This window comes from Pecten maximus, chromosome 6 (genome assembly GCF_902652985.1).
Source record: "Pecten maximus chromosome 6, xPecMax1.1, whole genome shotgun sequence".
NCBI lineage: Eukaryota > Metazoa > Mollusca > Bivalvia > Pectinida > Pectinidae > Pecten > Pecten maximus.
The window spans coordinates 27,162,174-27,179,379 of record NC_047020.1 but is presented as its reverse complement, the minus strand read 5'-3'; the positions used below and the strand labels follow the sequence as shown (position 1 = coordinate 27,179,379).

Genomic DNA, 17,206 nt, shown 5'->3' with positions numbered 1-17,206 from the left:
ATTTGGTGGTCACTTGAAGAGTAGCCATATACCAAGGTGTGTCAATCACCTGCTAATTATCAGGTCAATATTGACTTGTGTCCATAGGGCACACTGCCCACTGGTCAGTCAGGGACTGTGATTGGTTGGGTGCTGAACAGTGTGACCAATCAGGTGTGACATGAGTGACAGTGTGTTCAATGAAGCGTGTGGACCTGTGAGTTTTTTGTAGTACAATGTATTGTCATTTGCAGTGTTAGAATGTGCATGAAAGGCATGCTGACTGGTGGTGAGGTGAGACTCTCCCTGTGTCAATATTGGAACTGTAGCTGATAGGTCCTAATGGTTCTGAGGATTTCGTTTTATGAACATGACATATTTTACTTGCTAATATATAATGTCAATAATCTCGACATTTCTCACCTTGTTTGCTATTACTAATCGCCCAATGTTCTTTACTTACAGGAGGGTTCTGGAATGTGGAACACATTGTGAAGAGGAACATATAAATAGAAGATGTAGACATTTTTGAACAAGATCGGACTATATAACCCTTTTTCCTGGAATACTGTGTATTTGTGGTGTTTGTAAACTTTTCGAAGTGCTGTTTATGAATTTCGTCGGATTTTATATAAACATGGGAGCGCCAATACGACAACTGTTTCTTCTCCTAACTCTGGATCTGTACTCTCAAATGACGTACGCCCAGGAGTCCATACTCAAGTACAAACTACGGGAAGAACAATCCAAGGAAACGTTTGTCGGAAATGTGGCACGTGATAGTCTTTTATATGGAAATGTATCGGAACAAGAGTTTAGCCGAATGAGATTTCAGATTCTTACACAAGGTAACGAGGATGCTTCAAATTTTCAAATTAACGAGACATCAAGCTCTTTGTTGACCAAAGTAGTATTGGACAGAGAAACTCTCTGTCCTGATGAAGTGGCATGTGTTCTAAATTTAACGTGGCAGTGTACAAACAATACGTGGGTACCAACCAGCTCGACCTTCACCAGATCATCCCTGTGGAGGTCAGAGTTGATGATGTCAATGATAACTCACCAGTATTCCCTGCCTCTGAAGTGGCCTTGACCGTCTCCGAGGGCGTCAATGTGGGTCATGTCATATTGACCTCTGGGGCCATTGACCGTGATACAGGCCAGAATAACTCCATACAATCTTACGAACTTCAGCCATCTAACGAAATGTTCAGTCTTATTCAAACTCCAAATTTGGCAGGAGGTTCAGATCTGGGATTAAAAGTTCGGTTTAAATTGGATCGAGAAACACGAGACTTTTATGAATTAAAAGTGATAGCAAGTGATCATGGGTTTCCCGTACGTACAGGAAGTGTTAAAATCAATGTCACTATTACAGACGAAAATGATAATCGTCCAGCTTTCTCGCGCGCCAACTACAGCACCACAATCCCGGAGAATAAGGCTGTTGGTTCGACTATCTTAATTCTCTCTGCATCTGATTTCGACGCTGGAAACAATGCCAAGCTTACATATGCGTTCAGCTCACGTGTGTCACAAAAAGTACAGCAGAAGTTCACCATCAATTCTACATCTGGGGAAATTTCTGTGATTGCACCCCTCGATTATGAGGTGGACACTCAGTACCAGTTCATTGTCGTTGTATCGGACCAAGGACAGCCACCATTAATGGCATCAGCTGTTGTCATAGTCGACATACAGGACCTCAACGACAATGCACCACAAATCAACATCAACCTCTCACCAGTTGGTACAGACATCTCGGAGGCCGCTGATGTTGGTCAGTACGTGGCTAATGTGGCCGTATCCGATCGTGACAGTGAGGCTAATGGGAAAGTCAGGTGTCAAGTCATGGGCAATAGTTTTCGATTGGAAGAGATCTACACTGATATGTACAAGATTGTCATTCAAAACAAGCTGGATTACGAGACAGAAAAATTTCATAATGTGACTGTAAATTGTCAGGACCAGGGTGTTCCTCAGCGACAGAACACAACCAGCTTCTTCATTCGTGTCCAGGACATTAATGACAATCCTCCGGAGTTCACCAAACCAAAGTACCAGGTGACCATGCAGGAATCTAATGACCCAGGCGCGTATGTTCAAGAAGTGATTGCTACGGACAAAGACAGTGGTAACAACGGACGTGTGTCCTACTCTCTCGAACCCGACGGTCTGTCCTTCTTTTCCATAGACCCTACCATGGGTACAATATCGGCGGATGTGTCGCTAGATCGCGAGTTACGGCCAGTCATCAGGTTCCATGTAACAGCCACGGACCAAGGAACCCCTCCGCTCAACTCCTCAACAGTAGTTGAGGTCATACTTAGCGATATCAATGACAACACGCCCATGTTTATACGTCCAATGTTCCACTTCCATGTGCTGGAGAACCAGGACCGTGGACCCAAGGTTGGCACCTTGACCGCCCAGGATCTAGACGCTGGCGTCAACAGTCAGTTTAGTTTCGATTTTGTGCCACCAATTCCAGCTGATTTCCGGCTAAACAAGGATACAGGAATTATCACAGGCTACACAAAACTAGACCGTGAATTACAGAAAATGTATAATTTTACTGTGATGGTAACGGACAAAGGTACACCTCGTCGGTATAGCACCGCCCAGGTCACTGTGGAAGTCCTTGACGACAACGACAACATCCCAGTTATCGTTCATCCAAATAATTTCAACAATACTGTATATTTCCCATACACTGTAAACGCAGGAACACTAATCAGTCAGGTTGAGGCCTATGATATTGACGATGGTGACAATTCACGTCTTCGTTACTATATTGACACCATTGACCCACCGAACTCGGGAGATGTATTTAGTATGGGGCTTTATAGCGGTAGTCTGGTTGTAGCTCGCGAATTACATCTCTACGATGCAGACTCATACCGACTCGTACTGTCTGTCAAAGATGGTGGACTCAACGAGCTCAAATCTTACACTAATCTCAACGTGATTATCACCGTTAGTAACAACACTGTGCTTCCGTTAGTCGGTAACGACGACACTGGAATGAACATTATAATAGTCGTCATCATTGTCGTTGTCACTGTCGTCTTGTCTATAGCTATTGTGGTCACCATCATTATCATACGCAGAATTGACGGAGGTCGCCAAGAAAACAATAATCACGCAAAAAACGAGGCACAAAAAATAATAGCAGCTACTGCTAAAATGCATGAGACTATGTCGACTGATTCTTCGAACAATTCTGATGATCCGCTAAAAAAGAAGAATAAAAAAGAAGTGAGTTTTTCTCTAAGTGATGAAACAGACTCTATGAATACTTCAACATTGACAAATTTAACAACATTTTCAACTTTTAAAAATCCTCCAACATTAGATGGAAGTAAATCTATAGAGGTATGTATACTTTTATTTTTATATTAAATTCAGGATAGAATGTATTTAATTATCAAATTACATTTACCTATAATCATAGCAATTATCACCCTTAAAACAATATGATAACATACTTGATGTCAGATTTGTAGACATAAGAACAAAAAGAGGAAGACATTTGCATATCATTGTAATTAAGTTTACACTACTCTTCTTAAACTATGTTAAGATTCTATAGGCCAATATTTGTAAACTGTTGGGGATCGAAACACCTCCTACAAACAAACACCTGAGGACAGTCATACAGTCTTTATTGTACAGATTTAGATGGACATTGGCAAAATATTGACCCCATCATTGGTCAAGCTATAAAGATGATAGACATGTTATTGACAATTATTGATATATAGGTATGTTATAGCCATGTTCTCCCATAAAAAAATCAAGGGTTGGTCCCAACATGTACAGGTCCCGAAGTACTGCATTTAATAAGCCCCTACCCACAAATAAGCCCCTACCCACAAATAAGCCCCTACGCCCCTACCCACAAATAAGCCCCTACCCACAAATAACCCTCCTTAGTTTTTGCAGAATTATCAATTTTAAAACAGTAAGCTAAAAGTGATTCACAACTCAGCCCTCCCTAAACTTTAACACCTGGGGAGGGGGCTTATTTGAGGATAAATATGGTTATAAACTGTTACACTGTAGATAGGGGAGGGGGCTTATTTGAGGATAAATATGGTACTAAACTTTCACTATAGATAGGGGAGGGGGCTTATTTGAGGATAATTACGGAACTAAACTTTCACTATAGATAGATAAGGGGGCTTATTTGAGGATAATTACGGAACTAAACTTTCACTATAGATAGATAAGGGGGCTTATTTGAGGATAATTACGGAACTAAACTTTCACTATAGATATGTGAGGGGGCTTATTTGAGGATAATTACGGAACAACTTTTACACTATAGATAGGTAAGGGGGCTTATTTGATGTTACTTCATGCACAATTTGGTCCATAGAAGTGTATGACTGTCATCAGGAATATGTTGGTTTTACTCCGGACTGAGTTTAAAAACTAAAGTTACTGGCAAAAAAATTCAGGGCAGAATTAAAGCTTTTTTGTTTTGTGGTTTTGTGCTACATTTTGTCTCTAAATAAGAAAGGCAGTCATTATAAAAGCATATCTAGTAAGATGTCTTGGAATGGCTCCAAAGTTTTAATCTGTTAAACATATAACAAACTAACTATAGACATGATTCTGGTATAGGTACCTTTCCAGCCTGCAGGCTTAATCTGAAACAGTAAAAAAAATCCTCAAACTGGTCTCCATCCTTCTTAATTTTATACAAAGAAACGATACCTTCTTGGTTCCTGTCAATTTAAAATGTTGGTATGGAATTGTTTTTGTCAGATTTTTATACGGATATGTTGCTGCGAAAATGTTGATGTATTTTTGTATTGGGAAAAAATGGCTAACATGTTCAGGAAGATACTTCAAACATGAAACCTGTCCCAATGAGACGATGGATGGAAAAGTCTGTAGAAACGTATTTTGTCTGTTATGCATTTCTTTCTTTTAAATCCATGGTAAATTAGTTTGTTGTTTAACTTGCAAGTTGTATTAAATTTTTTAGTTAAAGTACAATACAGCCAAGTCAGTCTTGAAATAGAAACAAATTTGATATAGAACAGTGGACTTGTTTTACACAGTCGTAAGGCGGGATCCTAGTGTGAGGTTGTTTTACTGTGCCATGTCAGCTGGACTTTGTGGCACTTGTCTGGTGGTTTGATCTGAAATAAACTTACAGGACAGTATGGCACTGAAGCCCATGTAGAAATCTACTCCATTATTGATGAGGGTGTCCACTATAAATCTACATAGATTATCCAATTATTGGAGGGCCCTGTAAATATTTCATTACACAGCCCTCCGTTTGCCCAAGTGATCACCTGTAAATAAAGGCATGGGGTATCCATGTCTGAAGTGGCCGGTCAGACATCAGTGAAGCAGCCGTTCACACTATTTCGGTAACATTTAAATATTCATGAAAATGTTATTTAAATGACTGAAAAAAAGGTTTCCTTAAGTATTTGTATCTTTTTCCCACATTTAAAAAAGACATAACATTTTTAGCCACATTTTAACCAAAATGGAATTGTGTTTCTCAAACCATTTACACCAGTTTCATTCATATATGAAAAAAATCTGTAAGAAGATTGATGTTAGCTTAAATGATATTAGAATTCTCAGTTTACACGACTGTAAAATACATTTAAGTAATTTTGAAAATTGAACAGTTCTGTATAATTATGATACAGTATCGTCAAAGATAAGAAGCCATTCATTTCTTAATTAAATGTTTTATTGCACATTATATTATGATACCATGAATGAGAAAAAGGCTTTTCTTTTTCATATATTAAAAGATCAGAACTTTCACACACTCTAAAACCATGTTGTTGTATAATGCTGGCACTATTGTTCAGTTTCTTGGTGAAATAGAGAAGGGGACCTTGAAATACTGTCAACATGCTTATTTTGTTGATTCAAATTTTATTGCACAACCAAATTTAAATAGATTAGCAATTGGTTAATTGGTTCGCCCACTACTCGTACTAGCGAGAACAATATAAAGAAAATGCAATTAACCCAATTATCGTAACACAGAATACTTTCAGCTCAAAAATATCTAAAGTAATTAGATTACTTCTCAAATATGTACTTTTAAATTAAGTGATAATTCAAATAAACAGATGCCAGCATGTCAGAATTTAGCTATAAGCAGGATCTATCAATCATTCTGAGGTTTTTCTCTGAGGGAGAAGTTTATCAAGGTTTTGAGTGTTGAAACAAGAAGCAATATATCAACTTTACTGTACATGAGAGGGAAGGAACTCAAGATCTACAAAATTAAAATGAGATGTATTGTATATATGACATTGAACATATTGTCCAGTGACTTTTTGTGTCAGACACAGTGCTGAATATTTTGTTTAATTTGTGTGTTTCAGAAACCACAAGCGTCCAGTTCACTGCTGACTGCGAGTAATCTTCAAGCATCAGATGATAGTTACGACAAAAAGTATGACCTCAGTAATGACAGTTACGACAAAAAATACGATATCACTCGTTACTACAGTCCGAACCACCTTCATCCACCTAGTCCGGAGACAATATGGCTGCAGCAGCTGAAACAGGATGAGGTAAGAGATCCCACTGTGTAGAACAGAAGTCAACGCCATCCCCTGTAGATAAGGGATGGAAAGATTTTTTTCAATATTTTTTAATTTAGAAAATTCAGATAAAACTGTACTAAAAAATATAAATATATAAATAAATTTTAAAAGATACCTTTTCTTTTGAAAGATACAGTATTTTGAAAACCTGTTTTAATATTTGTTTTCTGTTTCTCGAAGGAATATAAACCAATACAAGGAAATATGAATAACAATACAATCGTAGAAAAAAAGTAAAAATAAATATGTATGAATTGTTCGAATTGAAAAAGAATCCCACTGGTATTTCTCTTGAAAGATACAATATCCTGAAACATTAATAAAATACTGAGGTATTTGTCTGCACTGTTTCCTCACAGGAATATTAACCAATACCAGGTAGTTGTTTATATTGGGTATAAAGAATGGGTCCCTGAGCGACTGTTCCAGGGGACTGTGGACACTGGGTTTGATGTACAGACACGCCCCCTCAGTAACACCTGTACATTTGTATGTCGTTGTTAAAAATATCGGACAATAACTTTAATTGTAGTTAAAAAACATTGAATAATACGGAAATATTAAGGTCTTTTAGAATATTTCCATTTCCTTTTTATGTATGGACTCTGAGAATCAACAAATGAAACTAGTGTGTTAAATCCCTATTCATCGGAGAAAATCTGACTCGGGGCTGTTTTTTCTACGAATCATCCCCAAACATTACAATTCAAGCTGAATTTTTACCTAACGGGGTCTATAATCATAGAGCTTGCTCTTTCTTTGGCTGATGTCTGATTCAAATTAGCATCGTTTGGTGTACACGCTCAAACACTTCTGTCTCAGAAGGGAGGTGTTCTTTTTCCATCATATTTAAACAATTTTATCATTTCTCGATCTAATGGAACATCCCCCATTTAGTTCTTTGACTAAATACAACACATCAGCCCAACCCTAAATTTCACCGATTTGTATTTGACACAGGTGAAAAGGTATGTTTTCCCCGGGTGAAGGTAGAACTGTGGGTCAGAGAAGGGGACGGCAGGGGTCGAAATAGCCGCTGGTGGTTAATTCTTACGGAAGAACGAACTTGTAAAAGTAACAAGACTAGATGGCACTAATTCAAGCAACATGCGTGAAATTTAAATGGGTAGAAATTTGTTTGAAGTGCCTCGGACAGCAGTAGGCTATTGATGGAAATATGAATTTTGAATTGATGAGGCACATGAAGAGGTCAAACATGGCTATCATGAGCCTAATTTGTAAATTAAGAGGGGCAATTTGGAGATTTATTTAAAAATTTGTTTAAGATAACTTAGCTCTGTTTCCATTTGTTACCGTAGGCGCACAGCTAGCTTTCTGGATACCGACATATGTCCAGGGCCAATGGTCAAGGAAAAGTCATCGGTCAAGGACTTTAGGTCTGACAATGATGACTTTTGTTATTGAATTTTATACAGATGTAATTTGTCTGCTACTGATTTGGGAGTTCTGACATTTTAAATATACTTATTGATATGTCAAAACGTGTATAAGTATGGCGATGTAAGGTGGACAAAATCAATGTGTAACATGATATATATTTTTTTGCTAGAAATTGTCATAAATGTCAAATTCTCCACGGGTAATGTAAAAGGAAGTGGTTAAGAAAAGTTGATGGTAATTCAAATGACAAATAAAACAAAGGGCAATGTAAAAAGTTTTAAAAACTTAAATTTTGACTAGCTGACAGGAGAATCCTGTTGTGGTTTGTTTTGTTTTTCACAAAGGAACAAAATTATTTTTATATAACTGGTGATGTAGGTGAATGTGCTGATCGTAATGTGTCGTTACAGGCTAACCATATCCGGGATATGCTGAAGAAAGGTGAGGATGCGGGAAGTGAGATGTCTGCAGAATCTGCCACAAGTGATAGTGGACGAGGTGGTAGTGAGGAGGACGTCCACAGTAACCGCGGACACGCCTTCTCCGATAATGGTAAGCACGGGCAGTCACAGCGCCTTACATCACCATTCATCACCATCTCATCACCATCATCACCATCATATCATTATCACCATGAAAATACTTATCGCCATCATATCTCCTTGGATATCACCAACTCATGATATACCTTTAATGATAGCCTCTCCACCCCTGTCAATGCCACACCTCAACCACTGTATCTATAGCTCTCACCACTTTGTACTGGGAAGTAATCTTCACATCTCAGCATCACTTCATGTACCCACGACTCATCACCAGCAATCCAGAGTATGTGTGTGTGGTAGTCATTGAAAACTTGTCTCCGTGTTCAACGTATTGTTACATCTCTCATGTTTTTTAACAATCCACCTCATCACCAAAATCATCTGTATTTCCATTATACTTTTCATTTACACTATTCCTTGTCATCATCATATTTATTATGCTAGTCACGGTTCATAGTCAACGACCAGTATATACTCTAGATAGCCTTAAATAAATGTATTTTTTATTGGTGTAGAGGAATAGTCAGGGTTTAAACCCTCAACACAAAAGTCACCAGTTATTATGCAAACCACTTAAAAATAATGTATCAACATTCGGAATTGATCTTTTACATCAAAAGAGTGCTATCGTTGAAGGATAATTGTTTCAGAACTAGATATTTGTACCAATATTGTTAAGATCTGATGCCGTCATGGGACGTAAACCAACAGCTGTTGTTACACATGGACTAATGACAGACTGCATGGTACAGTTAGACAGGCACAACTCACCTGTACATAACTTATACATTCGTCTAAACTGATAGTTATCTTTATAACTTCATTTCACAAATTCTACTACATTTGAACTTTTCTTGTACTGTAAAAAATGATTCTTATTACACCCCAAGCTTTCGTAATGGCTGTAACAGATGGTCATGTGACGCACCTTTGATGTCACATGACATGCTAGGAACTTCATTGATGGTCACATGACACCTTCATTGATGGGGCTAAACTTTTATAAAATCTTCTTATTAGAACTATAAACTTTCTCCTCAGCATGTTCAACGATTTAGTAAAACAAAAAATTTAGCAACTCGTCTTCCTAGAATAGGATATCTTTATTCTTGTCCCACAGGGACGATAGCTTTTTGACTTTGTGGGTGTTTTAGAGGGAACTGAATGGCGGTATTGGAGTACCCTTAACAAGCTTCACTCAAGTCAACAAGGGATTTGTCACCTTAGGGTTGAGCCTGCTGTGTTGTTTAGTGAAATCACAGTGAGAGTGTGAACAGTGATAAAGTAGTGATGGTGTGGGGTTTATCTAGTCGGCAAGGCTGATAGATGTTCAAATACTCCACTCACTATCTTGTCACCAATGTTGGAAGCCTGATACTTGGTCCAATCAGCGACTAATGATCAGCCCATTGAACTACCCATCAGAGGATGGCCTAACAGATACATATGTGTTGACGAGACAGATATTCCTGGGAGGGGGAGGGATGCCTATATCAACTCAAGGCCACCAGGAATTCCCAATAAGGCTGATAGATTACTACTCTCTGATGTTTGATCTCCCGATGCTTGCTTAACCCAGAGTTTTATAATGCTCTGTTATCTAGGCTCCTTTTGCTAGGAAACTTGTAATACTCTCAGCTATTTTGTGGTCCATACAGGACATACCTATACAGAAATGGATCTGAAATCTCCATGGAAACCACCCCTATTAGGGCTATATTGGTGGGAATCATTCACATACACACTCTATCAATCAAATCTGACCTAATCCCACAATATACAAACAGATACTGGTAAAGTTTTTCTTGTTTGTTATGGTGTTAAGATAGTTATAGACAAGGTATGCTGTGTAAACAAATGAAAACACTGCATATTTGTTATATTCAGATATTTGAATTATAATATGAATATTTATGTTTAAAAAATTTTCAACCGAATCCTTTGTTTTCTCCCCAGTGGTATTGTACCAGTGCTATGTATAAATTTTTGGATTGTTTTAGCTCGGTAAGTGGGGCATGCCACGATCCTCCCCTGCATGGAGTGCAACCTCATTAATATGACAATCGTTATTGATGAAATTGTTTGTGACCAAAACATGTAAAGCACCTAGACTAAACAGGCTGTACCATAGGTCGTGTGAATGTTTGACAGACATTAGTTAATGTGATGGCTGTTTTCCCATCATTCCTCAAATATACCAACATACAAATACCCTTGTAGCACAAGATTTAGACTTTGTTTTGGTATTGTCAATGGGAATGTATATGTTTGAATATCTAACAAAACAGAATATATATATTTTATCTAAATTTTATATTCACCTGTAAGAAAATGAAAAAAAAAATCTTAAAATTAAAGGTGTATACCAAATTAAAATCTGTTGACTAATGCATGGTTGATGACATGTCCCCGGAAGTTGTTACATGTTAAAGACAAGGCTTGACAAGGTCCCCTCTGTTAGATGTGATGTAAGTCCTTCAGTATCCTCCTTATGTTCTTGTTTAAAGATTTTGAGCTACCGGGTAGGTGTCCTTCAGGCTCTGTACATGGTAGGCCCTTGTCCTAAGGCTTTTAGCTAGATGTCCTTAGGCTATGTACATGGTAGGCCCTTGTCCTAAGGCTTTTAGCTAGATGTCCTTCAGGCTCTGTACATGGTAGGCCCTTGTCCTAAGGCTTTTAGCTAGATGTCCTTCAGGCTCTGTACATGGTAGGCCCTTGTCCTTAGGCTTTTAGCTAGATGTCCTTCAGGCTCTGTACATGGTAGGCCCTTGTCCTTAGGCTTCAAGCTAGATGTCCTTCAGGCACTGTACATGGTAGGCCCTTGTCCTAAGGCTTTTAGCTAGATGTCCTTCAGGCTCTGTACATGGTAGGCCCTTGTCCTAAGGCTTTTAGCTAGATGTCCTTCAGGCTCTGTACATGGTAGGCCCTTGTCCTAAGGCTTTTAGCTAGATGTCCTTCAGGCTCTGTACATGGTAGGCCCTTGTCCTAAGGCTTTTAGCTACATGTCCTTCAGGCTCTGTACATGGTAGGCCCTTGTCCTATGACTTCATGCTAAGTGTCTGTACCAGGTATATTTGTATCAGTGACTGTAGCAGAAGCTCACTTTACTGTTGTGTGTCCATATACCCTCTGCACCATAGATATAGACACACCTGTTTTCTTAACATCGTCAACAGGTGTGCAGCAGGTGTAAAAGTTCTCAAGAGCATGTGTATTTTTGCATGTTTGTATTATAAAACAGTTGATCGATCTGAAAGCTTTAGATGTACGTATGCTAATCTTCTTTGACTAATATTTTTGTACTCGGTTATATTGAAACACAATACTATAGCTTGGACCTTGGAATAGTGTCTCCATAATTTCTTTCAATGAACATTCAGATAAAAAAGGTTGTACATGTACGTAATTCAAGTGAAATAGATGACGTTTAAATTGAGTCCACTCAGCAGTTATGGAAAAGTTTGTTAAAACAGTTCTGGAATTGATATCTCTTATTGGAAATTGAAATAGTATATTCATTGTCAATCTTTTGTTTTTGAAACCCAATGGACCAGCCTTAGACAGTGTTACTGATATTCTATTACCAGTAGTTATTGAGCACACATTTGATGTTTTGATGGAAAATTAATGTATGTTTTGTTATATATTACAGAAGAACCACGCCAAAATATCCAAAGTGATCTCAAGACCTCAGACTTTTCCCGCCAAAACTCATCTAGACATTCGAATGCATTACATTCCAATTATCAAGATATTCCTGGCAAGGCAGCACCCCCTGGTGATGGTTACCATAGGAACATCAGTTTCAGTGATGACAGTGTGAATGCAAACACAACAGTTGACAGTTGTAAACACCCATCAAAACTACGGGGTGCAAGTCCCCACAAAAACTTGTCTTCGTTTTCGCAATATGGTGGCAGTAGATTTCGTGATCACAGTAACAGATCTCAGCTAGACACTCTCAATGAAGGTAGCATGTTCGGTCTTCAGTATTCGTTAGCGGACATCGATGACACGATAAGTGAAAGTGTTGCAACACGTGATGATGACGGCGACAGTACAACGACATCCGGGAGTTACACGATTAACCCAGATGAACTTCGACATGAGATTGATAATCTCTTCTTCAATGATGTCATTGTGTGATGTTTAGTGTAATGACTTAGAACAAGTTTTCATAAGTGCCAAAATATTGCCCCTTACTAACAATATAGATGTCCTGTCTCAAAATGCTACATAGATTTGTGTCAAATTTTAGAAATGTGACGACTGTTTTGAAATTGATTACCACAGTGACTTGTCCTGACCGTGTTTGGTGCTGTATGAATGAGGTGATCGTATGATTCCTGAAAAAATGAGATGGAATTTCAAAAAAAAAAAAGATTTTTGCTGACAGTGATAAATGTGCTGTTTGAATTCTCCTGGAGCTGGTTTCTATACTGAACAATAAAACTTACATTAATACCAGTGACCTAAAAAAACTTACAATCTTGTGTCGTTCAAAAAAGCTCCCTTAACTTGTCAAAAGTGCTATAAATGAACAAACGTCTGTTAAATCATACTTTCTTCAGCCATTAGAGATTGTTAAATAGTTATTGTTTCACAGACGTACTGTTCTACTCGTGAGGAAACAGTTGTTCCCCTTCACTTCCCTCTTTTTGTCCGAGTGCTAGGACAACAGGAGTTTGACGTTGTAGTCCCATGAGACTTTAGATATTAAGATTATATGTGCTATATTCCCATCCTAAACTTCCCATCTAGTCAAAATAACCACACTGAATCAGCTGTTCTCTCACTCTTACATAGGCCTGTGTGAGAACTTCTTAGAGGTTCCTGACAATTAGGATTACCTACATAGGCCTGTATAAACTTCTTGAGAGTTTTCTGACAACTAGGTATTACCTACATAGGCCTGTGTGAGAATTTCTTGAGTTTTCTGACAACTGGGTATTATCGGTACCTACATAGGCCTGTGTGAGAACTTCTTGAGAGTTTTCTGACAACTAGGTATTACTTACATAGGCCTGTGTGAGAACTTCCTGACAGTTTTCTGACAGCTGGGTATTACCAGTACCTATATAGGCCTGTGTGAGAACTTCCTGTGAGTTTTCTGACAACTAGGTATTACTTACATTGGCCTGTGTGAGAACTTGTTAGGTTCCTGATCCTGTATGAGAACGGTTGATACAGATTTATAATCCTCAGGGCTTAAAAAGTACCCTGCATAAATTAGTATTTGTCTCTTTATATGTCTGTCTGTTTGTCTGTTCATCTGTTTGTCCGATCTTGTTCATTCTGTTGTTTTAATTAGTTTTAGACTATTGTTTCTGTCTTAAAAATATTCAACTAATAATCTGACATTATACTCTGAAAAAGGCAACCTTTTATTTTCAAATCTTATCACAAATTTTTAATTTGTTAGCAAGCATTGTTATTAATTCTGCTTGATGTCGCAACAAGTAGTTGCCTGATTTTGTGAAAATAATCAAAATTTGTTCTAAATGTGTATAAATGCATGCATCTGTAAATCTGTAAAATAGAGGCAACGAGAGAACGGTTGCTCGCCATTGAGCAACTTTCCTGTTATGCGCTTGGTGTGGCCGACTTTATAAGACACATCGAGTTGTATTTATTGAATACACACTGTTGTTTTTATACACTCTTTATCACAGCTATATTAATGTATTTTGTTGAATAATTTGTACATAAAATATTAAATTGTGTCAATTGCTGGCATTTTAACAATGAACCAAAAGATGAAAAATAAATATAAATATAAAATGTTTGACTTGTAGTTTTTCCTGAATTAGTAGTGTCCTCATAGAGGAGATAGAGCCTCCAAGAAGAGAAAGGGGTGTAACACCCACATCCCCTACCCCACCCCACCCTCACTCCCTACACACACATGTGACATCCTAGCTTTGTTATCACATTGTCATGACAACCATCACCTCAAAGAATTTGGGTCCGGATACAATCAAGTGAAAAAAAATAGATTAATGTTTCTGTAGATAGTTCCAACTCTGCAGAATTGATTTCAACCTGATTTGAGCAATATTAATAAACAATTAATTTCCAAAACTATGTTGATTATTTGAAATTAGTTTAGTCATTTATTTTTTCATGCAGGAGAGTCTGTATCATCTTTGACCTATTGTTAAGGATGGAAAACTTGATCAACTCCATTTCCACATCTTTTATAAAAGTATATTATCATTGTCATATTGATGGGATTCCACATTGATGGTATAAAATGCCGACGTCATTGAGACATTTTCTGATTGTATCATTTTGGGATGTAAGATATAATTATACAGAATGGGCTTTAAAAAAAAGTGATATCAACAAAATGAATCTTGATGAGACCTGATCAAATTGAACATCTAAAATGTGATAAAATACAAAACCAGCGGATAATGTTCGGATGAGATTTCAATATATCTTAATCTAATAAGCAAAACATGAACAATGCACCACAGTGTACTTACTTTAGGTCAGTCTAACACAATGACTTGAGAACAACAGACATTCCCGAGTCTTAATTATTTAAGTGAAATGTGAGCTTCCCACAGACTGTTGACGGAGACTTGTCCAAGAAATCAGAAATCTCTATAATTAGTTTTTACTACCGTGTAGGAGCTAGGGCGATAGGAGGGACGGTAGACCACAACTTTTTTACCTACCAATGACTGGTGGCTGACATGGACGCATATAACACTTTTTACCTACCAATGACTGGTGGCTGACATGGACGCATATAACACTTTTTACCTACCAATGACTGGTGGCTGACATGGGCGCATATAACACTTTTTACCTACCAATGACTGGTGGCTGACATGGACGCATATAACACTTTTTACCTACCAATGACTGGTGGCTGACATGGGCGCATATAACACTTTTTACCTACCAATGACTGGTGGCTGACATGGGCGCATATAACACTTTTTACCTACCAATGACTGGTGGCTGACATGGACGCATATAACACTTTTTACCTACCAATGACTGGTGGCTGACATGGGCACATATAACACTTTTAACCTACCAATGACTGGTGGCTGACATGGGCGCATATAACACTTTTTACCTACCAATGACTGATGGCTGACATGGGCACATATAACACTTTTTACCTACCAATGACTGATGGCTGACATGGGCACATATAACACTTTTTACCTACCAATGACTGGTGGCTGATCATGACATGGGCGCATATACTGTAACACTTTTTACCTACCAATGACTGATGGCTGACATGGACGCATATAACACTTTTTACCTATCAATGACTGGTATGGGCGCATATAACACTTTTTACCTACCAATGGCTGACATGGGCGCATATAACACTTTTTACCTATTATAATGACTGGTATGGGCGCATATAACACTTTTTACCTACCAATGGCTGACATGGGCGCATATAACACTTTTTACCTATCAATGACTGGTATGGGCGCATATAACACTTTTTACCTATTAATTACTGGTATGGGCGCATATAACACTTTTTACCTATCAATGACTGGTATGGGCGCATATAACACTTTTTACCTATTATAATGACTGGTATGGGCGCATATAACACTTTTTACCTACCAATGGCTGACATGGGCGCATATAACACTTTTTACCTATCAATGACTGGTATGGGCGCATATAACACTTTTTACCTATTAATTACTGGTATGGGCGCATATAACACTTTTTACCTATCAATGACTGGTATGGGCGCATATAACACTTTTTACCTATTATAATGACTGGTATGGGCGCATATAACACTTTTTACCTACCAATGGCTGACATGGGCGCATATAACACTTTTTACCTATCAATGACTGGTATGGGCGCATATAACACTTTTTACCTATCAATGACTGGTATGGGCGCATATAACACTTTTTCCGCAATGCTAATTTTGTACCTACCCAAAAATGTTTCTTGAGGGATCCTCCTGTCTTTTGATAATGATGTTGAACATACAGTCGCTATAAAAGTTCACACCCCTAACATCTTTATAGTTCCCACCAGGGTAACCAATCATCCTGAATATCTAAATATACTTATTCTTGGAGATAAGTAAATTTTCATCTTCGATTCATTATATCATATGCTACAAAATGAAGCAGTTCTAAGAGAAGTGCATTCTCCAAAACATGTTTGAAATTAGCTGAAAGGACAACTGTATCGATCCTACCCAGGAGGTAGACATCTGAAATTATGATTACCAGAAGCATGACAAATGATAATTCCATGGATTTTGCAAATAAGCCCTTGGCAAGTATAATTATGTTTTTCCCCCGAGGAATTTTGGTTATTGAATTCACACGTCTGATTAGGAAACTTCTAGATTATAATGAAAGAAAAATTGCGTTTGATATTTTATAAAGATGAAAATATTGATTACTTTTTAACATTTCTTTACAAAATTCTTTATAATTTCTTTACACTTTTGATGGTATACTTTACTTGATTAAGACACTGAATACCCACACTTGATCCCTCCGCTAACTTTGATGTTGGTACATATCACTATAGCCACTATAGACAAAATTTTTCATTAATTAATTACAGAATGAATCTGTTCAACCAAAGTTTGACTCTAATCAGTTGTCATTATGTCAGCTTCCACAGGAGTTTGAGCAGACGGACATTTGTCCAGTTGGTCAG

General features: G+C 37.8%; 1 protein-coding gene across 1 annotated transcript; it reads left to right on the top strand.

Annotated features, from left to right (window-relative positions):
* The first annotated feature begins 279 nt into the window (after nucleotides 1-279).
* On the top strand, nucleotides 280-14,305 carry LOC117329415 (protocadherin-11 X-linked-like). The gene is given in 6 exon segments (XM_033887359.1): nucleotides 280-324; nucleotides 445-935; nucleotides 938-3,354; nucleotides 6,354-6,545; nucleotides 8,390-8,531; nucleotides 12,177-14,305. Coding segments are annotated over 5 exon segments (3,591 nt in total). The 5' UTR covers nucleotides 280-324; nucleotides 445-589; the 3' UTR covers nucleotides 12,671-14,305.
* The last annotated feature ends 2,901 nt before the right edge of the window (nucleotides 14,306-17,206 follow it).